A 27,029-nucleotide genomic window follows, 5' to 3' on the forward strand; every position below is an offset into this window, starting at 1 on the left:
AGATATGCTGGAATGGAAGAGGCAATGTTAAGAGGCACCATTTCTATTCCTCGCCTGCAAACTGAACTTAGAACTGAAGCATTGGTTAATTATTCACCAACCAAAGGATATCTTCAGATGACCTCAGATGCAACAGCTCACGGAAACTCAATTTCAAAAAGAGTTCTTCTCAGATATGGTAGGGGCAAAAACATGAGCCACGTGTACAACCTATAAATTTAAACCTCTTGTAACATTAGTTTATAGTATATCCCTAAATAGAATAAGAATATTACTAATTTTACCCTTTTCTTTTAAATTCCTCATTTTCAGATTCTGAGAAAGTTGAGCTAGAGTGGAATTCAGGTGCCAGTGCTGCTGTGAAAAAAATGTCTTCTGGCTTCCCAGTTGACTTTTCAGACTACCCAAAAACTTTAGAGAAGCATGCCAATGAATTGCTGGATCGGAAAGTGGCTCATACAGATATGACACTGCGCCATATTGTGTCACAATTTATCGTGGTATGTTTCAACCTACAATAGATATTACTGCTTGACCACATAGCCCTGATGAATTCTTGCCTCCCCCATGGAAGCCAAAATGGGAACTACATGTAAAAGCATTCATCAGATGATTGAATAAGATGTGTATTTCCAACTTTGATCGAACCAGCCTCTTTATGAGATGTTGAGAGCTCAGTATATGGATAGTTACAATGGCTTTCAGATAACTTACTGTGAAGTCATAAAACTTGTTACTTAATTTGAAAAACGTGTCTCCTCATTGCAGGCAACGAACACTTGGCTGCAAAAGGCATCAAAAGATGTCCCCTATGCCCAGACTCTGCAAGATAAACTAAGTGGACTGCAGGAACTGAACATTCAGAAAATTAACCTACCTGTTATCACCATTCCTGAAGAACTTTTCCTGAAAAGGTAAGGAGAGAAATCAGGATAGTCTCACAGGAAAATGAAGATAGGTATTTGCTCATATTTTTGTTATTTTATTTTACTTTGTTCTATAAAAGTGTGGTATTGCTGTAAACTTTATCATAAAATTGGAATCATAACAAAGAATTTTAAAATCAGAGAAATGAAATTATATGGAGGAAATGATGCATGTCTTTAATACAGAGTTGACTTTACACCAGTCACTCCTGCAGTATATGAATATACCCTGAAATACTGTGTTATATAGTAATGCTAACTGAACAAAAATACATCATTCAACAACCTTTACTCTAAGCCACGGAACTAATGAAGCCAGGTTTCCCATAGATTTGTGTCCTGCATCCCTACAGACCATCCCTACAGTCTTTGGCCATAAGCCAAATATCTCTACTTTTTCCTGTGCAACCCTATTGGACAGTTCTTCTCATTCCCCTACACAGACTGGTTGACCTCCACCAATATAGTACCCTGACCTCTTCCCCTGTCTGACTCCACTTGCTCAGACACAACACATGCCGTGTGGCATGGACTAGATGCTTGCACTAGTTTGGGCCCATCTTTTCCACCTAATAGATTGTTTCACAGAACTTTCATGAATGTAATTACCCTTGAGGATTTTATCCTTCTGTCAAATTTTATAGAAATCATCCAATATGTCAAAAATGTCTAAAAATTAGGGTTTGGCAAACAAGAAGAGAAACTGGAAAGGAGATAAATAGTATATTTCTTCTTTTTGTAGGAAATCAGACTGTAAGTCAGCCAGAGTGCATCTAGACTTTAAAATGCTCATGCACCTGCCATGACTTGCTCTCATTACAGTTCCTAGCACATATTGTTCCCACCGTTTAGTGTTCATATCACACTGCTGCTCTGCCTATGCATAAGAATTCAAGGAACACTGTTGCTTGGTGGTACCTTCAGAATACAGCCACAGCTACCACTGTGATAAATACAAACGTGTCTGTATAGTTTTCCCATGAGCTAGGGAAATATTGATGGCTGAAATAAATGTAAAGGACCACAGAAGCTAGCGTAAGACTGGATTACAAAAATAGATGGACAACAGTCTTGCTTTTTATCTCTCAGCACTGTTTTTCCATGTACTATCTTTCACTGTGGTAATTTGAAACTGTATGTTAATTACACGCATCTCTATTGCTTCCATTGGGTTCCTACACCAAGTATAAGCAAGGAAAATACTGCTTTTTCTCCTATGTTCTTATCAGCAGTGCACATAATAATAATAATAATAATAATAATAGTAATAGGAATTTCTACTGTTCTATAATGTTACTTTTTTTAACCGTTTGATGTAAAGCAACAAATTTCAAAAATGTTTCCTTAATTTTCATCTTAGCATGTAACTTTAAGTGTAAAAAAGAAGATTTTGTAAGATACAATACCAGTTAGGGAAACAAGAAAAGCATCTTTGCCAGCTTATTGTTCATGCACAAATTAAGGCTGAGTTTCCTCCTGTTTTGCCTTTTTGTAATGATACTTTTTCCCCACAAACTCTTCAGCTGACAAGCCATTGTTTCCAGTCCTAACTCCTAGTCAAATGGTTAGATTTTTATTTATTTTTATTCAGAATAAAGTAAATGCTGAATATTTGGATTAAACTTTTGAAACGCTTATCATCAGTAAGATATATTCTTTATAAGTTAGGTTCTTACAACTTCTAATGCTAATAAGACTTCATGCATTTCTATAAGAATACATCACTTTTTTTAAGAATATAATCACCTTTTTCTGGTACTCAGCATGCCACGTTGCACAAGTGCAGCAGTGTTTTCAGAGGATTTTTTTTCCTCTATGTCAGCTATTTTCATTCAGATTCCTTCATTTTAAGGATCATTTTCATGCTAAGACATCTTTCCATTAATGTTCATAAAGCAGATTTGGATTCTCAGTGTAGAAAATCAAATGCAAGATTCATAACAGTTATGTATTTAGCCCCTTGAATGTCACCTACAAGCTACAGTTACTTGAGCTCTGAACACAGAATCAGGAACCTTTGAAATCTAATGCAAGGTCTTACAGAAAGAATGTGTTTCTGGACTATTTGATGTACGAGTCTCCCTGATTATGAAATAAGGGGGAAAAACATTGATAGAATTCACTGATATCAAAAGTGCTTTAAGTAAATTCTGATAGATGAGTGCTTAAAAAATGCTGATAATAATAGATGATCATTGATATAAGCATGTAAGTAAGCTCAGTATCATGAGAATAGTAGGAATTGTGGAAATTTCTGTATATGCTTCATGGACTTACAGTTTCTAATACAGTCACTTTTATTTTCTAGTGAAGGCCGGATCAGATACAACTTAAATAAGAACAGTTTTGTGATTAATATCCCATTGCCATTTGGTGGAAGATCATCCCATGACATAAGGGTGCCACAGACTGTTAAAACACCTCCTCTGGTAATGGAGTCAATGGGAATAAGAGTGCCATCTCAGGAGTACAGAATCCCGACATTTACTGTTCCAGAATCCTATCCCCTTCGTGTGCCTTTATTTGGCAGTTTAGAGGTCTCTGCTAATGTGTACAGCAACTATTACAACTGGACAGCAGCATACACTTTGGCTAATAGCTCCACAGAGAAAGCAGCCAGCATAAGAACTACTTATACCACGAATGCTGATTCAGTTTTTGAGCTACTTTCCTACAGTGTGAAAGGTAAGAATGTGTGCTAATACTGCAATGTTAGCAAAACTATTTTAATTACTTTATTTTCCATGTATCAGGTACAGCACATTCATTTTCCCATTGCTTATTTAAAGAAAGGTGTTGTATAATCTCAAATCACTTTGTTTTTAAAGAATTATGTGAGTCTGTTTATTCAGGCACCAAAGGTGAAGTGAGTTTAATTCAATAAAGACTTTCAAGGTCCATAGTTTCCTAAATATTCCCTACTGAAGAAAAAGTCCTTCAAAACTGAAGGCATGTTTCTACAAACACTTCTGTATCTGACTAGTCAAGTGTTTTCACAATCAGGTGTGCAGGTGTATGTGTAGGTATGCCTACAGTTTATTTCTCGCTGTCATTTTACATATATAGGTATATAATTTTTTAATCATTTATGTATGTCCAACTATATTGCAGTTATCCTGGACTCAGACTGGATAGGTCTTAAGACTGGTATTTTTAAGTTAGTTCCTCTAAAATTGCAGTTTGAGTTCTCAAATTGCAAAAGGACAAGCTAACTTCACTATTTTTGTAAACTCCCCACCATAAATGAAGCATGATAAAGAAAACATTAAAAACCAGGAATGTTAGCTATGGTTTATTCTTGAGAGTCCATCTTCTTAATTTAAGTTTAAGTAATGACATAACTTTGTGTAATTTTACATAATTATATTTAGTAGAGTAGTGTAGATATTTCATTTATTCATAGTTCAAACCTCTAGCCCCAAATATCAAAATAAGAACAATTTTTACAGAAATATTCAGGATTTACCAAAACATTTTGGCCTTTAAAGCAAAATGGTATAACAGTAATTGCAATTTAAGCCGTAACATAAGAGCTTAGTGGCATCAGACAAAGTCTTAAAGACAAAAAAGGTATAAATGACACCATTATCTTTTGTCTCCTTTTCCTATTTCAGGTTCTGGAGAAGCATCATATAATAGAAATGGATTCACCGGTGCATATGAAAATGACCTGAAGCACAGACTCTTAACATCAGTTTTTAGGTTGGCCAGGACAAAAAGTAATGAACCTGGTGCAGTTGCAAACTACACCATATCACTTACAGCATCCAGTACTCTGGGTCCTCAGCTTTCATTTTCTGGTGATATTGTTTCTGAAAAGACAAATGGCGTGAATATCAATAACGTCAAGATGGAAGGACAGCTGGAAGTGGCTTCTGTGTTTGCAAGAAGCATTTACACTCTGTCAAGCTCATACAATGAAAAGAGACGGGTTTTAGAAGGAAAGTCAAATCTGAAGTTGGATTCTTCTTACCTTCAGGCTTCCAATCAGATATCTGGCAGATTCAGCGAGGATTTGTTTTCCCTTACTTCAATTTCTGATGTACAAAGTGGACTGTTAAAGAACACAGCTTCACTGAAGTATGAAAATAGCCAGCTGAAAATGACATCTGAAACAAATGGGAGGTATCGACATACTGCAGGTGTAAATAAGCTTGAATTAATTTTGTCAAAGAAGATGGCAGCACTTCGATCTGAGTACCAAGCCACTTACAAGCAAACTCAGTATTATGCCTTGTTTGCAGGTTCTCTCAACTCCCAAGATCTTGTTTTCAACACTGATATCTCTATGACTGATCAAAGGAATCGAGCTGCACATAAGTCATCACTCACTGTAAATCAGTATGGTCTAGCCAGCAGCGCAACCACAAATGTGCTCTTTAGTCCATTGACAATGCAGAGTGAAATGAATGCCAAACTTGATACTGCTGGAGGCTCCATGTCACTATCCTCTTCTGGGCGCTATGGTAAAAACAATGCAAAATTCAATCTAGGTGGAAGAGTGAGCCTAACGGAAGTAACGCTGGGCAGTGAGTATCAGAGTACAGTTCTGGGTATGGACAACAAACATGTTTTAAACTTCAAAGTTAATAGAGAAGGTCTCAAGTTTTCAAATAATTTGCAAGGATCATTCAAAGAGATTAAGTTGGAGTACACAAATGACTTGAATATTCCTGGTTTATCCTTAACATTTGCTTCGAAGTTAGACAACAGCTTCAGCTTTGACAAGTTCCACAAGCATGTTTTTGACCTACAACTGCAGCCTAGCTCACTTACAGCTAAACTGACTAATAATATTAAATACACCAAAACAGAAGTTTCCAACAAAGCAGAACTTCTTCTCGAGCCTCTGAAGCTGAACTTGGGTGGCAATGTCAGAGGAGCCTATGGAGCAGATGAAATAAGGCATACCTACACCATTGCATATGCTGATCTAACTGCAAACTTTAAAACAGATACAGTCGCAAATGTTCAAGGCACAGCAGTGAGCCACAGAGTTAATCTGAATATGGCAGGACTTGCTTCCTCAGTTACTATGAACACAAACTGTGATTCCAAATCTTTCCGTTTCAGCAATGCTGTGCGTTCCACTATGGCCCCGTTTACTATCACTGCTGACATACATACCAATGGTAACGGAAAGCTGATCGCTATGGGTGAGCACACAGGAGACCTTTACAGCAAATTCCTCTTTAAAGCAGAGCCTCTTGCTTTCACTTTCTCCCATGATTACAGAGGATCTACCAGTCATAGCTTGAAGTCTAGGGGAAGATACTCTACCCTGCTTGATAACAAAGTTCATATGCTTTTTACTCCATCAGAGCAGTCAAGTGCTTGGAAACTGAAAAGTCAGCTAAACAATAATGTATATTCACAAGATCTCACTGCTTACAATGATGCAGAAAAGAGTGGTGTGGAACTCAGTGGAAGAGCTTTAGCAGATCTCTCTGTAATGGATACATCAGTCATACTACCGTTCACATCTGAAGAAATCAATTTAATTGATGTACTGGGCCTCAGGGGCAGTGTGTCAGAGCCTCAAGAATTCAGCATCTCCGGCTCTGTGAAGTATGACAAAAATAAAGACATGCATGTTATTAACCTACCATTCCTGGAACATTTGCCAGTTTATTTTGAACAAATCAGAGGCACCATTCTATCCACACTACAGGCCATACAAAGTTACCTGAAGAATATTAACATAGAACAACATATGAGAAAATACAAGGAAACTTTGGATAATATCCCACAGCACATTAATGATTACATGGACAAATTAGATATGAAAAGCAGAGTTATCAGCATGAAAAATAATTTGGTTGCTTTCACAAAGGACTACAGTATAACATCTCATGATCTCCAAATTATGCTGGAAAAGGCCATGGATTATCTTCAAGTAATACTGTCTCAGCTGCAGGACTCTCTGATACAAATTGAGCAATACATCAAAGATCATTATGAGCAGTATGACATTAAAGCACTTATTTCACAGCTTCTTGACCAAATAGTTGAAACAATGACAGCTCTAGATAACAAATATAAGATAAGAATTACTGTAGTTGACACTATTCAAAAATTGCAATTTTTTTTTCGCCAGTATTATCCTAGCAAAATTGGAAGCAGCACTCTGGCTTGGATTAAAAATGTAGATGATGAGTACAGGATTACAGCTAGGATACAGGAAAACCTGGAACAACTCAAGATTCAGATTCAGAATATTAATGTTAGACACATTGCAGAAAATTTGAAACAGCAGATTGAAATGTTTGATGCTAAAGAGGTTTTAGAAAAATTGAAGCATTCATTACCAATTAAAAAAATTAATGAAGTTCTTGAACAAATCAAAGACTTTATTCTAAATTGGATGGAGGAGTATGAAGTGTCTGAGAAGATCAGTGCTTTCCGAGGTCATATACACAAACTGATTGTAAAATATGAAATTGATAAGCAGGTATATTTTTTAATGGACAGAATGATAGAACTGCTTAACCAGTACAGAATAAAAGAAACCATCCAGAAACTGACAAACTACCTGAAAAATATTGATGTGAAGTCATGCTTTGATAAAGTTGTTGCTTTTATTGATGATGCTGTCAAGAAAGTGCGAACCTTTGATTATGAAATGATGATAAAGGAAGTCAACAAGTTCCTTGACATGGTTATTAAAAAGCTCAAGTCTTTTGACTATAACCAGTTTGTGGATGACACAAATAACAAAATCCGAGAAGTGACCCAGAAAATAAATGAGGAACTCAGAAATCTAGAACTTCCACAGAAAGCAGAAGCACTGAAACAGTATATGCAAGATTTCAGAGCTGTGATTTCAAAATACATGGAACAACTAAGGGACACCAAGCTTGCTGCAATAATTAGCTGGTTCAAGGAGCTCATAAACTCAACAACATTTGCTAATCTGAAAGCCAAGGTAAATGAACATCTGGAAGACCTGCGAGAGAGGATTTCCGAAATGGATATTTCCCAAGAATTCCAGTGGTATCTTCAGAAGATAAGCCAATTCTATAATTCTCTTGTCATATACATTTCTGACCAGTGGAACATAGCTTCTAAGAAAATCGTTGCTTTGGCTGAAGAGTATGATCTAAAAAATTGGGCTGAAAATTTAAACCAGTTTGTTGAAACAGGATTTAAAGTCCCTGAAATCAGATTTGTTATAGTCACTATACCTGCCTTTGAGGTTAGTCTCCGAAGTCTTCGGGAAGCAACATTTCGAACACCAGACTTCATTGTTCCACTGACTGATCTGCATATCCTCTCCTATGAGATAAATATTAAGAGACTACAGGACATGAAAATTCCAATGAAATTTACTACCCCAGAATTTACAGTTCTAAATACTTTTAAAGTTCCTTCCTATACAATTGACTTGAATGAGATTAAACTTCAGATTGTGAGAACAATAGACAAACTCATGTCTGGTGAATTTCAGTTGCCAGCAATTGATTTATATTTTAAAGACCTGAAGATGAGAGATATGCCTTTTTCTGACATTTCTTTCCCAGAAATACAAATGCCTCAGTTTCAAATACCAGAATTATTGGTTCCAAAGCTAAATCTAAATGAGCTCCAGATTCCTAACATGAAGATACCAGAGTTCCAGCTTCCACGTATCCCACATACTGTGACTGTCCCTACGTTTGGCAAATTGTCTGGTGCTTTCAGAGTGACCTCTCCATTCTTTACACTGTCTACACAAGCTGAGGTTCGTAATACTACAGCATCTACAAACAGTCCAGAATTTGTGACCTCCCTTTCAGCTCAAACAACGTCCAAGTTAGACTTCCTAGTTTTCAGTTTTATATCAGATTCACGTCTTTTGGCCCCTGAGATGAAGCAGCTCAACCTTAAAAATTCCATGAAGGTCAACCACAGGTTCCTGAAAGTTGATCACACCAACGAAGTGGTATTTTTAGGGACTTCAGTAGCAGGTGAAGCTGAAACTAGAGCAAACTTCTATACAACAAAAAATTCAGTAGAACTACAGAATAATTTAAAGGTCAAGCTGCAAAGAAAAATTTGGATGCAGAGTGGAACAGCATATTCCCACAGACTGAATATTCCACAAGCTGATTTCTCCAGCCAGGCTGATCTGGTCAATAATATGACAACAGAGGTAGAAGCAGGACACATATCATTTACCTCCACTGGTAAAGGAAACTGGAAATGGGCTTCTCCTAGTTTCTCCGATGAAGGCACTCATGATTCACATGCCACTTTCAGGGTTGAGGGACCCATTATTACATTTTCAGCCAACAACAGAATAAATGATAAGTACCTGAAAGTCAACCAAGCTATGAGATATGAATGTGGTTTCCTAAATTATGCAACACTTCAGATCCAGTCTGAAATTGAGTCACAGCGTGTGGGACGTAGCATTCTGAACGTAAAAGGCACAGGACAGCTTGGAGGAATGAAAGTAGAATTAACAGGCTCTCACAATGCTCGACTCAATGGACGGATTACTGGAACTGTAAATAATGAGGTTTCCTTCTTGGCACAGCCTTTTGAAATTCGTCTATTAACAAACAATGATGCAAATGTGAAAATCAGCTTCCCAATGAAACTGGCTGGCAAAATTGACTTCCTGAATAACTATGGTTTTGCACTCATTGCCTATAATATATCTGCTGGCAACAATGATGACAGAATTGAAGCTCATGTCGAAATGAATGGAGATGCCAATTTGGACTTCCTAACTATTCCTCTAACCATTCCTCAGCTTCAGGTTCCATACACTGGAATCAAAACTCCCCAGCTAAAAGAGTATTCATTGTGGGAACAGGTAGGCCTGAAGGATTTATTGAAGACAACAAGACAATCCTTTGATTTAAATTTGAATGCTCGTTATGAAAAAAACAGAGACATGCATGTAATCCCACTTCCTTTAGCAACAGTGCATGAAGCACTTAATAAATACATCATTCTCTTCAACAAGCATTTTGAGAGAGGAAGAAACACCGCTTTAGATTTTCTCACAAAGTCATATAATGAAGCCAAAACAAAATTTGACAAATACAAAATACAGACATCACTGAACAAACTGCCACGGACCTTCAGGATTCCAGGTTACACCATTCCAGTTGTGAATATTGAGGTTTCTCCTTTTACTGCTGAGATGCCAGCCTTTGGTTACATGCTCCCAAAAGAAATAAGCACAACAGGATTCACAATCCCATTTATTGGCTTTTCAGTACCATCTTACACACTAGTCTTACCTTCTCTGGAGCTTCCGGTCCTGCATGTCCCACAGGATCTACGCACTCTAAAGCTTCCTAGATTCAGAATCAACAGCCCATCAAACCACATCTTAATTCCTGCCATGGGAAATGTTACTTATGACTTCTCATTTAAATCCAGTGTGATCATTTTAACTGCAAATGCTGGGCTGTTCAATCAGTCAGATATTGCTGGGCACCTCAGTGTCTCATCCTCTTCTGTCATTGATGCACTGCAGTTTAAGCTGGATGGTTCAACAAGTTTGACAAGAAAAAGGGGGTTGAAGCTGGCCACAGCATTGTCCCTGAGTAATAACAGATTTCTAGGAGGAAATCATGACAGCGCTATTAGTCTCACAAAGAGGAACATGGAAGCTTCAGTGGCAACAAATGCAGAAATCAACACACCAGTTTTAAAAATTAATTTCAGCCAAGAACTTTCTGGAATTGGCACCAGTACCAAGGGAAGAATTACTCACAAACTTGCTTTAGAGAGCCTTACATCTTATGTGTCAGTAGAAACTTCTACAAATGGGGATATTGATGGAGTAATTTTCACTGGAAATGCCTTTTCTGGAAGTCTAGACCATGAGGCAAACACCTATCTGAATGCTAACGGAGCTCGGTCATCTCTCAAGTTTGAGGCCCACTCCAAAGCAGATGGACTCTGGAACAGTGAAATGAAAGAAATACTTGCAGTTGAAGCATCTACCCGTCGTGTTTATGCAGTCTGGGAGCACAATGGGAAGAACTATGCACGATATACACCTCTTTTCACAACAACAGGGGCTCAGAGATGCAAAGCAACCTTAGAGCTGGCTCCCTGGGGTATATCAGCAGATCTTCAGATTCAAGCCACTCAGCCAAATTCCTTCCTGGACACAGCCTCAGTTAACCAAGTTGTCGTAGTGAAAATCAGTACTGCAAACCAGAAAGCTGGCTGGAAGGGTGAAGGCCAAATTCAGTCATTATCTCTCAGTCACGATATGCAGTTCTCAAATGAAAAATCAAAGGCAAAGATTGATATTTCTGGATCTTTGCAAGGGTACATGGACTTCCTCAAAAACATAAAGTGTCCCATTACTGAGAAGAGCTTGTGGGAGATCTTGAAGTTGGATGTCACTACCAGTGCTGACAGAAAACAGTACTTAAATGGTTCAGCATCCCTCGTGTACACAAAGAGTGACGATGGTTACTTTTTCCCCATACCTGTGAATAAGCTGACCGATGGCTTCACTCTCAGTATTCCTGAGTTACACTTAAAGGCTCCAAGCCCTGTTCTCAGCACTCCAGAGTTCAGAGTTCCTTTCACCTCTCTCCAGGTCCCAGCGTACACCATTGATTTGCGCAACATAAAAATTCCACAGACGCTAAACACAATGCCATTTGATGTCAATTTACCCACACTACCAAAACTAAGATTCCCCAAAGTGAATGTAGGAGCCAATTACATTACATTAGAAGAATATAAAATACCATATTTTGAGGTGACAATACCTGAACACCAAATAACTGTGTCTCAATTCACTCTTCCAAAGAGTATTTCTCTTGGCAGTTTCCATGTAGACCTGGATGAAGTAGCTAATAAGATTGCAGATTTCGATCTGCCTACAGTTACAATTCCTGAACAGAAAATTGAGATTCCCCCTCTCAAAATATCCTTGCCTGCTGGAATTTACATCCCATCATTTGGTTCCTTGACTGGATCTTTCAAAGTTGCTTCCCCTTTGTACAATGTCACCTGGAGAACAGACTTAACAAACAAGAAGGACTCTTTCGAACAGTCCATTGACTCTACCTGCAGCTCAACATTGCAGTTCCTGGAATATGACTTGAATGGTAAGACGTTAAAATTCCATATGCCACAATTTTGGGGAGAAATACAGTATACTGTGCTTTTTCAGATTTTTTTTTTCCCCAGGACTTTGCATGTGAAGGTTTTGCTGTCTATTTAGCATTGGCATTAGATTATACTGCTTTTATCATTAGCAGCATTTTTTCAAAAATCATTATCAGAGTGTCAGTCAGTCACCCTGAAGGCTAATGACTAGATGTATGCATAACTAAGGGCACACTGTGAAAAAAATGGAAAAGATCTCTGTTCTATGTAGCAGTTTCTTACTTTAAATTGTGATCAACATAACATTCCCCCATTACTTACAATAATACATGTAAAGGAGAGAAGGCAGGCTGACTTTTTATCTGATTCAGTTCAGATAAAGAAATACCTATCTTTTTCCTTATGAACTAAGCATATTTGATTTCAAAAATTACTTAAACTCAGAAAACTCTGGAGTCCCATATAGCACTGAGTTCTAGACTTTATAGTAACACTAAAAATATACATCAGAATAAAATTCTAAACTCTGAAAAAAATAGAATCCCCATTTATGATCTGCATGACTGCAAAATATTATATCCATGTCGTTCTAAATATAGAGGAAAAATGAATTTTAAAATACTCTGGTTGAACAAATAGTTTAATATCTTTTTATTTGGGGCATTATGGGCATTCAGTTTCTTGATGCATAATTTTACATACTACTAAAACACCCCACAACGGGCCTTCTAACATAGAACTGGATATGTATTTTTTATTGTTTGATGGTAAGTTAAGTTCTGGAAATACACACATTTGAAATCCTTTTCACAGTTGTTTCAAACTACAAATATGAAGACGGTTTGTTTGTTATGAAGACAACTGGCAGCTTTTCACATCGTGACATGAGCGCAAATTACAAGGAAGACCTTACTATTTCGGGAATTAGGTAAAGATTTGCTCTAATAATATAATTTACAATAGACTAAATTACCAATGGTGTATTGTTGCTTTGATCTCTAATGCCTCAGAGTACTTTGCTGTAATTAATAAGAACCTATGTAGCCACGCTGTCATTATTGGCTGTGCCTGTTTCCCTCTCAAGATGGCTGGAAAGCTGTTCCCTCTCACCATTTCTGGAATAGCTTTTCTCAGCTCTCAAAAAACTGCTGAGATATAAACACAGTTTTTTATAATCGGATCAGTTCTAGGAGTCCTAGATCTAACTGTCAACATAGTGGAGTTTTTTTTCCACTGTATCCCTCTGTTACCACAAGCCATTAAAGAGTAATTTTTATTCACAAGTAAAGGTACTAGGGATTGCAGAGCTGGCCTTCTAACTGCCTGTTTTGATCTGCAAGTGTTGTGTTGATATATCCAAGGGACAGAGTCTGTGAAGGCAAGTACAGATGCAGACAAAAAATACTGCCTGTACTTGTGTTGGTGGAAAAAATGGCAGTCGGCTTGTAGAAGTCTGTAGAAAGCTGACAGTGGTACAGCCGCAGGTTTTGTTTTGCTGCCCTAATATAATGAAAATTCTCAACAAAGATCAATATAGTTGAATATACAACATGAAAATTGGAGTGACACAAAGTTTTGAATGTGTTAGGCAAAATCGTAAGGAATGTGGGTAGTAAACCCCAACATTTTCTTTTGATGACAAAGGCATTGCTTACATACAGAAATATATAAAATAATAGGTGGTGTTGTATTTAGATATACTGCATTGGGCTTTTGCTTTGTGCATTCCTTCATAGCTGTGTGTTCACTGTTGTTGTAGCGTCATGGACAATACTGCCTCACTAGACATCATCAGCCCAACTTTTACAGACGTTCATATGCGTTATCGAGAGACTGACAGGAGCTTATCTGGCTCAGTATCTTCACCTTCTGCTGGGACCTTGGGCTACATCATTGAAATGGACACTGACATTTTCACGGCAAAAGTTTTCTACCGAACTCGGGTAAGCTTGATATGACCAATAAAAAGCAAAAAGGTTGGGTGCGGTCAGAGGAAATGTTCCCTTTTAAAGTTTGTGTATGTTTATGTTAAAACATAAATTAGCCACCTTTTGTCCAAAGAAAAAGTATATTACCAGTAAAGTTTTTGTTTCCTACACTGGCCTTTCCAATACTAAAAGTAGCATCTGTGTGAAGAGGCTGTTTCAGCTCCTCCACACAGTTAATTTTGCCCTCTCCTGTGATCAAGGAGACACAGCCATCGAAAATGAAAAAGGTAGAAAGCCAGTTTTAGATAAGCCACCCATCAGGTTTAATGTATACCCATCAGGCTACTTATAATTACTACAAAAGTGGCCATTATAGGAATCAGGCCACTGGAAGAGGTCAGACCATCTGTAGAGTGTCTTTTTTAATCCATTAATATATCACAGTACATTATGAGAATTAAAAACCTTACTAGATTTGCTAACAAACATGCTATTATTATTAGCATACTACAACAATTTCAAACTTAAAATCTTACCTTAAAATCACAAGCAACTCATAATTCACTAACTACTACTGAAAACAGGAATATTTGTTTATCTGAATAGATTCACATTCAAGGATCTTTACTTACTCTGAATAACCCTCTAAATTGTCTCATTGATCTAAATTATTAAAAAATGAAATCCTCTATTATTTTCATACGAAGAAAATGGTTTTTGAATTCACTTTAAATTATTTCAAGAATGAGTAGAAGGCTCATTTTCCCAAGTAATTCATGTGCCTTACGAGACATGATAGGCATTTAATACAAAGGAAGGAACAATCTTATTTGCAGTCAAATTTTTAAAAAGACCAGATTAAGTTATGTTCTAGTCCTGCTGTTTGAAGAGGCACAAAGTAGCTTGATACAATATAATTTCTTCCAAAATAACCTTTCAAGATGAGAACAAACACACGGTAGGCAAAAATTGTAGTGTATTTGTCCTAATAGATAACAAAATTAAAGATGCAAAATGAGAATGCTGAAATTCACTCATAAATAATATCAGATTTGTTTTACATACAAGCTACCTTTTTCTTATCCTGTTCTACATTTTCAGTCTGCTCCTCAGAAGGACATTGACGTATTAAAAAGTGAGATATCCTTCAAGAAACCTGATGTGATTCAAATGAAATTCAACTGGAAAGAGGATGCTGCCAAAGACTTGCTGTTGGGTCTAAAAGAAAAAGTACCTAAAATGACAAATGCATTCTATAGGTATGTTAATCGGTATCATAAAGAGCATATGGGACTGGAAATTAGTGCTGCCACCTTAAAGATGAAGAATATCATGCAGAATAATGCTGAAAAAACATACTCATTTGCTGTGAAACAAATAGACCAAATAGATGCTCAGCTCCGCACAGCTGCCAATGAGGCCTCTGACAAATATCAGGAGATGAAGGTCAAAGCTAAACAGTTATATCAGCAAGCAGCAGATCAGGCTGAAGAGTTTGACTATCAAAGAATAAAAGCAAAGCTTTTGGATGCTACAATTGACATAATAGAAGAGTATCACAAAAGGTTAAAACACCTAATTGACTCAGCCATTGAATTCCTGAAGACCACAAAATTCCAGGTCCCTGGGCTGTCTGAAAAGTACACTGGTGAAGAAATATACCTTATGACCACAGAGAAGGTAGCAAAAAATGCTGATTTATGCCTTTCAAAACTTCAGGAGTACTTTGATGCCTTGATTGCAGTTATCAATGAGATAGAAGTCAAAGTTCCTGCTTCTGAAACAATTCTTAAAGGTCGTAATGTACTTGATCAGATGAAAAAAATGCTGAAACATCTGCAGGAAAAAATCAGGCAGACATTTGCTACTCTCCAGGAAGCTGACTTTGCAGGAAGGCTTAAGCAACTGAAACAAGTAGTGCAACAAGTTTTTCAGAAGGCAGAAGAAATGGTTAGAAGCTTGCAATCCAAAAATTTTGAAGACATCAAATTCCAAACACAACAGCTGTACAAAGATGCAATGGCTTCAGACTATGCACAGAAATTGAGATCCTTGGCAGAAGATCTTAAAAAGTACATTTCTCACTTTAAAGATTTTAGCCAAAAGGCATTCCAGGACCTTTCAGAAAAGCTGCACCAGCTGCTCCGCTATGCAAAGGCTTTGCGGGAGGAATATTTTGATCCAACTACACTTGGATGGTCAGTGAAATACTATGAGGTGGAAGAAAAGGTACTAGCATGGCTGAAGAGTCTAATAGATAAACTAGTGGATTGGCACAATTATGTTGGAGATCTTGCTGACTCAGTAACATACCTGATAGACCAAGTAAGAGAATTGGTGGAAAACTACAACCAGGAATATTATGACCTTATAACTGATGTTGAAGGAAAAGGAAAACAGAAGATCATGGAGCTCTCATCTGCTGCTCAGGAAAAAATCCGATACTGGTCTGCAGCTGCTAAGAGGAAAATCAATGAACATAACAAACAAGTCAAAGAAAAACTCCAGGAGATCTATGGGCAGCTTAGTCATTCCCAAGAAAAGCTAATCAGTGAGGCCAAAAGGTTAATTGATCTAACTGCAGAAAATTACTCTGCATTCCTGCAATATATGTCAGAGCTTCTTCGCTGGTTTGAGCAAATAACAGCTGAGAGCATAAAGCCATATATAGCTGTTCGTCAAGGAGAGCTTAGAATAGATGTGCCCAAGCCATTTGACCGGCAGTCCATTTACCAAATGCGCCAAAAAAGCAGAGAGGCACTCAGAAAAAAAGTGGAACTAACACGCACACTCATTCAGCAAGGCATTGAGCAAGGCTCCAGGAAATGGGAAGAAATGCAAAGATTCATTGATGAACAACTTGCCACTGAGAAACTGAGTCTTCAGCAGATAATGGAAAATATACAGCAGCGCATGGAGACCTGAATGAACAAGAGGAAAAGTAATAAGTTTGTACCACAGTGTATTTAAAAATAACAGCAATCAGCATACTGGAGCTTCAGGTAGATACTGTTTGAATCTGAATTTGTAAATGAAAACCGAATAATCTACACTAGGCTAATAAGCTTAATAAGCCAATAAATGAGTTCTTTATTACATTATTGTGTCATTCATTACAGCTACTTTTACTTGGACCATAGGGCTTAATCCAACAATTGTCAAGGTCAATGGGAAGTCTTTGCTTTGATTTCACTGTATGTTGGATCAAGCCATTAATGTGCAATACATATTGTAAATAGTCACAAAAGCTATGGAATACATAGAATAAACAGGTTTTAAGTTAAAGGTCACATTCATAAGCCAGTTGAAGAACAACTTGAAAACACATCTATTTCCCAGCATAGAAATACCTTCATAGATAAATTTGGGAGAAAAAGAAGAAAAGCATGTGCAAAAATATGAAGAAAAAATTAATGAATTCTGGAAATAAGATCAAAAAATGAAAAAGAACATGAGAATATAAACATATATAGAAATCTGACTCCTGGAAAACTGCAGAAAATAATACCAATGTTCTATTAAGGAAAATAAATGTATGCATGTACCAGTTTTCAGAAAAGTATGCCAAGAATTTTAGCTGGGTTTTCTTTCTACTGGCTAATTTATGATTCAGAAATACAGGGGGTTTTACCTGTTTCCCCATGGTATTTCTGATTTCACATCAAATTGCCTAACTTTTACTGATCGCGAGTTTAGTTAACTGGCAAAGTTTCACTGACATCACTGTCTATGATGGGAGTCAAAAAGTTTTCCCCTCAGTCTCCAAGGCTGAAGCCTAGGCCTCATTTAAATGAATTCTCGATTTAAAGATGAACTTAAATAACGTTGAAGAATTCATTCACAAAATAGGACTACTTTTGAGTGGAAAATGTGTGGACCTGTTCTGGTTTATTTTCAGCTGTTGGAATACTATATAGACAGTCCTTGAGAAAGGCATGCTCAGGCTGAAATAATGTTGCCTCTTTGAGAATAAACTCTTTAACAAATAACACCAGAAATTTTGTGTATGTCTGTTTTGATACAATCCGTTCACTCTGTAATATGGATGTTGCTTGTTCGTTAATGGGAAAACAGAGAGTCTGGTTTCATCCCATGGTATGACTGATTGCATACATGAAGCAGTGGAGCACCGGGTTACAAATACCCCAGTAAGTTTTGTGGCAGCAGGTACGTATTTACAGCACAGAGCAGCACCACACAAAGACACTGTCTCACGTTCTGGAAACAGGAGAGCCCAGTGCCCATGTTGAGTTCATGCAACAGCAATGTTCCCACCTCCACAGCTGGTCCACACCAATCTAGCCAGATCTCAGAGCAAGTTGGGCTACATGACTTTGATATCCCTATTGCCGGATAATACTGTTATCCGAACCAGTCTGCCAGTAAGGATTTTCATCAGATGAGCTACATTAACCCCAAAATCAGAATCTGACAAGCGCGGTAGCATACACACACCTATCTAGCTGTCAGCAGAAAGTGGGCATCTCTCAGAAAGGTAAATCTGTTTTCTCTTTAGAGCTTTCAGCCATCACAAATATAGCAATAATTCTCAGATAAAGAGATGGATTAGTCCCCTGTGAACTGTAAAATACAGACTTTTCAGTCTGAATAGAACTGATTTGCATATGTCACCCTGCCTGGGGGAACCAGAGGTATAAAAATCCCTGTTTACATGTCCTACTGTGTATCCCAGTAAAGAAAGATGTTGGCTGCAGAGCCCTTTCACCTTTATTCACAAGGAAACTGAAGCCTATGGGTCATCTGATCTTTATTTGATGTCAGATTGCACAACTCATTTCCCTGAATTTCACAAATGTTTAAGCACAACCAGATTTCTCAGACGCTGTCTGATTCTTGCTTCCCTTCATCATGACGAATAACCCTGTGAAACAAAGGACAATAGAAGAAATTATAAAAGTTATGGGAGAAGAGAGATTTAAAGTTTTGTTTTCTTTTGTTTTCCCCCTCATGGCTATTTATTTCTGTCCATCACCCATAGTTCTTGGGGGGGTTATAAATTCTAAAAAAGGATTTACTTATAAGTAATGGGTTAACTGAATAATAAATATGCCAAATAGCATAAATACTGGTTCTTTTTGGCAAGAGTGAAACTTCCCAAGAGCAAACACAATAGTTTGCGCACTAAACTGTGGTTAGAGGTTAGAGGAGATTTCCAAGTCTCATAGCAGCGTAGCCGCCAATTGGATTACAGCTCTCAGCCCTGCAGTCGCTGTGACAGCCATCTTGCAGTCATCCCGCAGTTGGTTTTGGAAGGGCCTGGAAGCAGTACGTTGCTGGAACATAGCTGCTGTTAAATCCCCACACCAGAGAGGTCCTCTCAAGCACCCCTTTGAAACTCTGGCAGTGTTTTGACACAGGAAGGGGTGTGTATGTGTGCGTGTGTGCGTAGGTACGTCCCACAAGCACGTACAACCAGGTGTAACTTCAATTTCCATGCCTTTTCCTGTTGTTTGTTGGTTGGTTTGTTGTTCTTCCAGGTTCCAGTGAATTTTAGCTTTATTTTCCATGTAATATGCTATGGAAATGTAGACAAAGCCACAATTATTCAAATTACACTGCAATCCACTCCACTTATGAAATTTTTGCAATGTAATGATTTGAAATGTTATTAGATCTATTTTGGCCTCTTTTTCAGTCTAGGTTATATAATAAGAAATACTATATTTCATTAAATTGAATTGTGTGGGAGATAACTGGGAATCAGCAACTATCTAGGGCTCAATGACACTGTTTCTTTTTTTTTTTTTTTTTTCCCTGTAGTCTTCATCATCTGAATTCTCATAAATGCCAGAGGGGCTTTTCTTTATAATTTACATCAAGTATCAGACATAGAACAGAACTGGTTGTAAAAGTTTAATTAAGTGAAACATTTTAACAAGAAATTCAGAGAACAATATGCCCTGCTCTAACTAAGTGACTGTAGAAATAACATTGACAAGAAACGTGTGTGTTCCTAAATGAAAAACTTTTGCAGACGTAGGACAGCAAAAATGTTCCAGAATTTTAGATTATGCAACTAACTAAAGCTGATCTTTTATTAAGTGATTTAAAAATACGTGTATAATTTTCTGCATATACAGAGATTCTACACACGCATCCACACACACCATACAGTGCATCATCTACCTCTGGCTCTAAATTACGCTACTGATGCTTTTAGAGCAACTGTCATTATGGCCTACTGATACTTTACAAAGTTTATATTGAAACATTCAGTTGTTCAGTAAGTGACACCAAATTTTGTACTGCTCTTCTGCTGGCAGATTTATTGCTCAGGTGGGAAACCAGAATTTATTAAAGGCCATTCAGAATTGCTTGTATTCCATTTCTACGTAGCCAAATCCTGGCCAAAATTAAATCAATGGCAAACTGTCTATTGGCCTCAGAAGGAGTAGGCTTTGGCCAGTTAGGTGTATAACTTGAGAAGTACTTTGGGATCCCGTAGGACAAAGGCTATATTATTGTCTATAAAAATCTACACAAAAATCTCTTTGAAAAACCATGCAGACAGGAAAATTAATTACTAACAAATTCAAGGCAGGCCAGAATGAAGGTTGCCTGTGCAACACTAACCAGAACCTCTTTATTTACCCAGTTTTACCTAGTACCACAAAGAAAGTCTTCCAGGGCCAAGAATCCAGGGTTCTGGTCCCATGCCTTCAACGTCCATATGCCTATCATCACCCTTTCCCTCATTTCATTATCCGTCCAAAGCATTAAAGGAAACTGGGACTTTGTAGAACAAAAGCATATGTTGGAGGTTTGCAAGACCTGACTGGGCAAAGTCTTGAGCAACCAGGGACATACATTTACACACATGTACGTGCCAGTGTATTTCTGATAAAACCTTTATATCCACCATTCAACAGTCCAATTAGAGAACTGCCAGAAGTTTTGGATGGTATTGAACTGGTATGATGAAGGCACATTTCAACAGCAGGAAATTGAAATAGCGTGGTCAAGGCAAACTAGAACATCCATCTTTTTTCTCTGGATCAGGCAACCTGATAACCAGTCGTGGCTGAACTAAGGGGAAGTAGGTGTCAGGGCAAGTTTGCTAGGAGGCTTGAACTTCTGTCTTTAGATTGACAGTAAGATATTACAACAGCTCTTCCACCATGTGTCTATTCCAGCTGTATTCTCTCCAGCAAATATCTTCATCCTTAACTATGCATTAAACACACAACCCCCCTAGCAAACTGCACAGTTCCCAGGGTATCACCTGACAGCTGTCTGATATTCTTTGGTATAGCACATACTTTCCTTTGACCCTCAGATACTTGCTTGTATCAACCTGGACCATCTTCTGCAGAAATCTTCCTTAATTTCTCTTTAATATTTCTGGGTTCCAGGCCTACCAGAATTTGTGAGTCCAGGGGATTTCAAACCTGCTTTAACCTATAGTGTTGGAAACCTTTTCTTTTACCTACTCTTGCACAAGAAGCAACACCTCACTGTTTTTCTTACTGATGAGAATGTGTCTGCAGTGGGAATGAACCAAGGCCTACCTTTGCCTTTACCTTCCTTAAAGTATTTTTTCTCTGTGATGTTGCCACGCATTTGGATATGTAATTGTGTTCACAACCAGCTGGTCAGTCCTATTACACTGGGTATGTACCTGCATGAGTATAAGTTCACAAAATCAAGTGGGTAGTATAGGTAACAATGTAGGACAAATTCTTCATGACTAATGCTATCATTCCACACAGCCGTATCTTGTACTTTTCATCTGGTCCGTACTCACTTTGCAAAGATCCTATATTCCCCTGAAGCATTCCAGCAATTGAAATCTTTTCAGCCAGTCCTACATCTTTCCTCTTCTGTGTTATTCATGCCAATTTAGACAGAAGTATCCCTTTGCCTTACCAAACCATGGAAGCTTTCCCAGCATGTGGGAACTGACCACAAAAGCATGTTATGATTCTTACCATTTATATGCTGACAGCGCGATTTTGGTAGCTGTTAAGAGAATAAACAGTAACATTAGATCTTCTCAGAATGGCTGGTCACCTGCTAGTCTGGTCTTTGGCGGAGTGAGAGGATCAAGCACACTGAGCAGCAGTACCACCACCAACTTACAGAAGTAACTAAGATCATGTGAGATGCTTACACCATGCTTCTCTTGTGAAGAATTTGTCAGGTGTTTGCTGTAAGCAGAGACCCACCACAAGTTATAACCTCATTTTTCCCAGCAAATGATTTCAAGAGGACATGCTAGAAACAATCTTGAATTTATGGATAAATCTATACTGCCTTTGGGACTCAAGGAGCAAGTTCTGGTCTCTGAACAAGTGATATGAACTAGCTCAGACATTATATAGCCTGTAGGAAACAGGACTTGGAACAGCTCTCCATTCAGTTTCCAAGTTTCCTTAAAGAGGGAACTTTTGGTTGTTTCTCACCAGAGCCAAAAGCTATATGCAGTATAGATGTCTGGGGGACCTGAGACTTAGTCTGAAACAAGGAGTGAACCAAATGGACAGCAGAGAGAGCATACCGAATGAAAATGCTCACTATATCTACCCTACAAATGGCATGGTTAGATACTTAGTGGAAGCCACTGGGGTGAGTAAAGACGGTCTTAACCAAGGAGATGCATGGGGAAAAGTAACAGACCTGCAACTCTGTGTGCTGCCTGCCACTCCTATAATTACTCCATGGAAGTTATACTGAAAGAGGCTGGAGACTCCTGGGTTTCTGAGCAACCTGGTTATTCTTACAGGTAATATTCTGCTCTGGTTTGTGAACAGCTTTGGCTAAGGATGGAAATCAGATAGTTAGCCTCCATAACATCCTTTTCTTTCCCCACACATTTCCCCTGCTAGCACTACCTCTGCCACAGTTGATGTATTCCAATATTGTTGCCAAGCAGAGGAAAAAAGTGAACATACACCTACTCATTATTTTGCAGTAGCACCTTTTTTTGTATTTACTATGATTACAAACTTTATTTCTAAAAAGCTTGATAGTGTTTTTATTCAGAACTGTTTTCTGTAGCAAGCGTTTTATGGATGCCCTTTTATTCATCTCCACCACTGCTCTGAAAGCATTGGTAATTGTAGCTCTATTGGTAGGTTTCATGTAGGAAAGGTTTTTGTCCTGGAAACCCCAGAAGTCACTCCATCTAATATACTGTTTTGTCACCAGTCTCTTAAACATCCCCACATGGCACCCACCAGTGGATTTGAAATGCCATTTGTTTCTTTTCCTTCTAAAGCCTTTAATATTCTTAAGTTTTAAATCAGTGGCTAGCCTGAGAGGTAGTTAAGATCCACAGCCAGTAACACGATGCTATTAGACCCCTATGCTAAAGCAATAGAATTAAGCTTCTGCATTTAGCAAGAAAATCCCTGTTTCCCAGGTACATGCTTACCCCCTCACACTTCACACTCCTATTGAGTCTGCATCACATTATGCTGCAAAAAGAGGAAGAGGAGAGGTGGTATCACTGTTTCTGAAGTTCAGCATAGGTGTTAATTTAATTTACTTCAAGATTGCTACATTTGACTGTTCTCAAAGAGACATTAATAAAAAAAAAGGTCTCACAAACACCTACTGCCTTTGTGTCGTGTGGTGCTTCAGACAGGCTTTTCACATTGTTAGCAGGTTGGTGGTCTCTCCATAATGCTCTTTCTCCATTGTTATTGTATTTGTTCCTCTCATAAGCTTTTGGTTTTCTCTATGGTAATGACTGGCTTACAACGACTTACAAACAATACAGAAAGTTACACAAAAGCATTTCATTTTAAAGTTGCAGAACAGAAAACCAGCCAAATCTGAAGGAACACACATCCCTCACACACAGCCCATATACACACAGCTATGACGTCAAAGGCATTACAGCAGTATGAACCCCACCTCGTCTCTCTCTCAGACACATCTGTCTGTATGCGCACACATCCATGCAAACACACGCACACGCGCAATGTACTTTACTGTCAAGTTAAAAGCCTAAAGCTAATCCTTAATCGTTAGGTCATCCCCTTCGTTTCAGCACACAGAGCCAGCCAAGTCTTCCCAACATGCCTGTCAGCATTTAGCCGACGTAACTCTTCCCACTCAGGTCCCATTAATTCAGCAGCTCCACCAATGGTGTTCCACCAAGTTCATCATCTAAAGCTTCAATTTTTGTTTAAACACAAAATCAGAAAGTTATATTTTTCAAATGTTGCAGTGAGGCAGTTTGACTTAATTTTGTTCTCCCTTTAGCTGAAGTGCACTGATGAATTTTACATAAAATTTTGTGAAGTGATATGGTTGATCTTCTTCAACATTGGCCAGTTCCTCCTCCAAAAGATTTGAACAGAATTTTTCCAGTCCATTTAGAAACACACTTTTGTTTTAAAAAAATGTTGTTGATATTTTGCTAGCCCAGTAATGACCTGGTGAGTTCTTTGTGGTCATGTGTATCTGTGTGTCATCTGGACTTCTATGTCTTCCCTCTTAAGGTTTCCACTGAATGTCACTATCTTTCTGCTTTTTCCAAATCTTCTTAACATATACCCCATGTCTGATTACCCTTACAAAATATTACCCATTAGAGAGAGAGGGTCTAGTTTTAATAGTTCATGTTCCGGATTGGGGTTCAGTCCCTAGGCCAGTTTTGGATCCACTGCATGATTTGGTCACCTCATTTTCTCATATATTAGTTTCCCAGAAGTAAAATGGGAATTATACTTCTCTACTTTTCAATGAAGTTGTCAGAATAAAACTAATTCAGGACCTGGAGATAATCTAATAACTCTAATGGTGCTGAAGACCATGAAGTAGATAGACACACTGTAATCATAGAATCATAGAATAGTAGAATAGTTTGGGTTGGAAGGTACCTTTAGAGGTCATCTAGCCCAACCCCCCTGCAGTGAGCAGGGACATCTGCAACTAGATCAGGTTGCTCAGAGCCCCGTCCAACCTGACTTTCAATGTTTCTAGGGATGGGACATCTACCACCCCTTTGGGCAACCCATTCTAGTGTTTCACCACTCTCAGCATAAAAAATTTCTTCCTTATATCCAGTCTAAACCTACCCTGGTTTAGTTTAAAGCCATTACCTCTTGTACTATCACAAGAGGCCCTATTAAAAGTTTGTCCCCATCTTTCTTACAAGCTCCCTTTAAGTACTGAAAGGCCACAATAAGGTCTCCCCGGAGGCTTCTCTTCTCCAGGCTGAACACCCCCAACTCTCTCAGCCTTTCCTCATAGGAGAGGTGTTCCATTCCTCTGATCATTTTTGTGGCCCTCCTCTGGACCCACTCCAACAGGTCGATGTCTTTCCTGTGCTAAGGACCCCAGAGCTGGATGTAGGACCTCAGGTGGTGTCTCACCAGAGCGGGGCAGTGGGGCAGAATCACATCCTTCAACCTGCTGGCCATGCTTCTTTTGATGCAGCCCAGGATACGGTTGGCTTTCTGGGCTACGAATGCACATTGTTGGCTCATGTCCAGTTTTCCATCCACCAGTACCCCCACATCCTTCTCCTCAGGGCTGCTCTCAATCCCTCCATCCCCCAGCCTGTATTGATACCGGGGGTTGCCCCAACCCAGGTGCAGGACCTTGCACTTGGTCTTGCTGAACCTCATGAGATTCATATGGGCCCACTTCTTGAGCTTGTCCAGGTCCCTCTGGATGGCATCCCATCCCTCAAGAGTGTCAGTCATACTACTCAGTTTGATGTCTGCAAACTTGCTGAGGGTGCACTCAATCCCACTGTCTGTGTCATTGATAAAGATATTAAACAGTACTGGTCCCAGTACAGACCTCTGAGGGACACCACTCATCACTGATCTCCATCTGGACATCGAGCCATTGAGCACTACCTTCTGGATGCCACCATCCAGCCAATTCCTCATCTACTGAACAGTCCATCCATCAAATCCATATCACTACAATTTAGAGAGAAGGATGTTGTGGGGGTTTGTGTCAAAGGCCTTACGGAAGCCTAGAGAGATGACATCCACAGCTCTTCCCTTGTCCACTGATGGAGTCACTCCGTTATAGAAGGCCACTAGGTTGGTCAGGCAGGACTTGCCCTTGGTGAAACCATGCTGGGTGTCTCGAATCACCTTCCTGTCTTCCGTGTGCCTTAATATAGCTTCTAGGAGGATCTGTTTCATGATTTTCGCAGGCACAGAGGTGAGGCTGACAGGTTGGTAGTTCCCAGGGTCCTCCTTTCTACCCTTTTTAAAAATGGGTGCAATGTTTCCCTTTTTCTAGTCACCAGGGGCTTCACCTGACTGCCATGACTTTTCAAATATTGTGGAGAGTGGCTTGGCAACTACATCAGCCAATTTCCTCAGGACTCTGGGATGCATCTAGTCAGGTCCCATAGACTTGTGTATGTTCATGTTCCTCAGGTGGTCTTGAACCTAAGGTGGTCACGAACCTGATCTTCTCTTACAGTGGGAGGGACTTTGCTCCTCCAGTCCCCATTTCACGGTCCATCCACTCAAAAGGCATGGGAAGAGAGATTGCCAGTGAAGACTGAGGCAAAGAAGTTGTGGAGCACCTCAGCCTTCTCCTCATCCTTCGATACCAGTTGCCAGTCTTGCTCATCAGGATGGGAATGCTTTCTTTGACCTTCCTTTTCTGGCTGACAGACCTGTAGAAGCCCGTCTTATTATTCTTTGCATCCCTTGACAAATTCAGCTCCAGCCACCCCTTGACCTTCCTGACTCCATCCCTACACAACCAGGCAGCATCCCTATATTCCTCCCAGGATACCTGTCCCTGCTTCCACTTCCATTTCTTTATTGCCCTTTAGTTTGATCAGCAGGTCTCGACTCAGCCATGCCGGTCTCTTGCCTTCCTTTCCTGATTTCTTACACCGGGTATCAAGAGCTCTTGCACTCTATGGAAAGCATCCTTAAAGATCTGCCAGCTCTGTTCTGCTGACTCATCCCTGAGGGCAGTTTCCCAGGGGGAAACTTGAAGAACTGGAAGTTTGCTTTCCTAAGATTCAGGGTCCTGACTTTACTCTTCACCTGACCCATATCCCTCAGTACTGCAAAATTCACCAGTGCATGATCACTGCAGCCCAGGCTGCCTCCAATCTTGATGTCACTGATTAGCTTGCTTACATTGG

General features: G+C 39.0%; 1 protein-coding gene across 1 annotated transcript in view; it reads left to right on the forward strand.

The window, feature by feature from the left end:
• APOB (apolipoprotein B) overlaps nt 1-16,852 on the forward strand; it is a 36,438-nt gene extending 19,586 nt beyond the window's left edge. Inside the window, 8 exon segments of the mRNA XM_009642526.2 lie at nt 3-178; nt 313-500; nt 769-914; nt 3,235-3,611; nt 4,541-11,998; nt 12,813-12,927; nt 13,759-13,942; nt 15,029-16,852. Coding sequence (XP_009640821.1) covers nt 3-178; nt 313-500; nt 769-914; nt 3,235-3,611; nt 4,541-11,998; nt 12,813-12,927; nt 13,759-13,942; nt 15,029-16,852 — 10,468 coding nt within the window.
• Nucleotides 16,853-27,029: the final 10,177 nt, after the last annotated feature.

The sequence above is a fragment of the Egretta garzetta genome, unplaced genomic scaffold (genome assembly GCF_000687185.1).
Source record: "Egretta garzetta isolate BGI_Z169 unplaced genomic scaffold, ASM68718v1 scaffold87, whole genome shotgun sequence".
Lineage (NCBI taxonomy): Eukaryota > Metazoa > Chordata > Aves > Pelecaniformes > Ardeidae > Egretta > Egretta garzetta.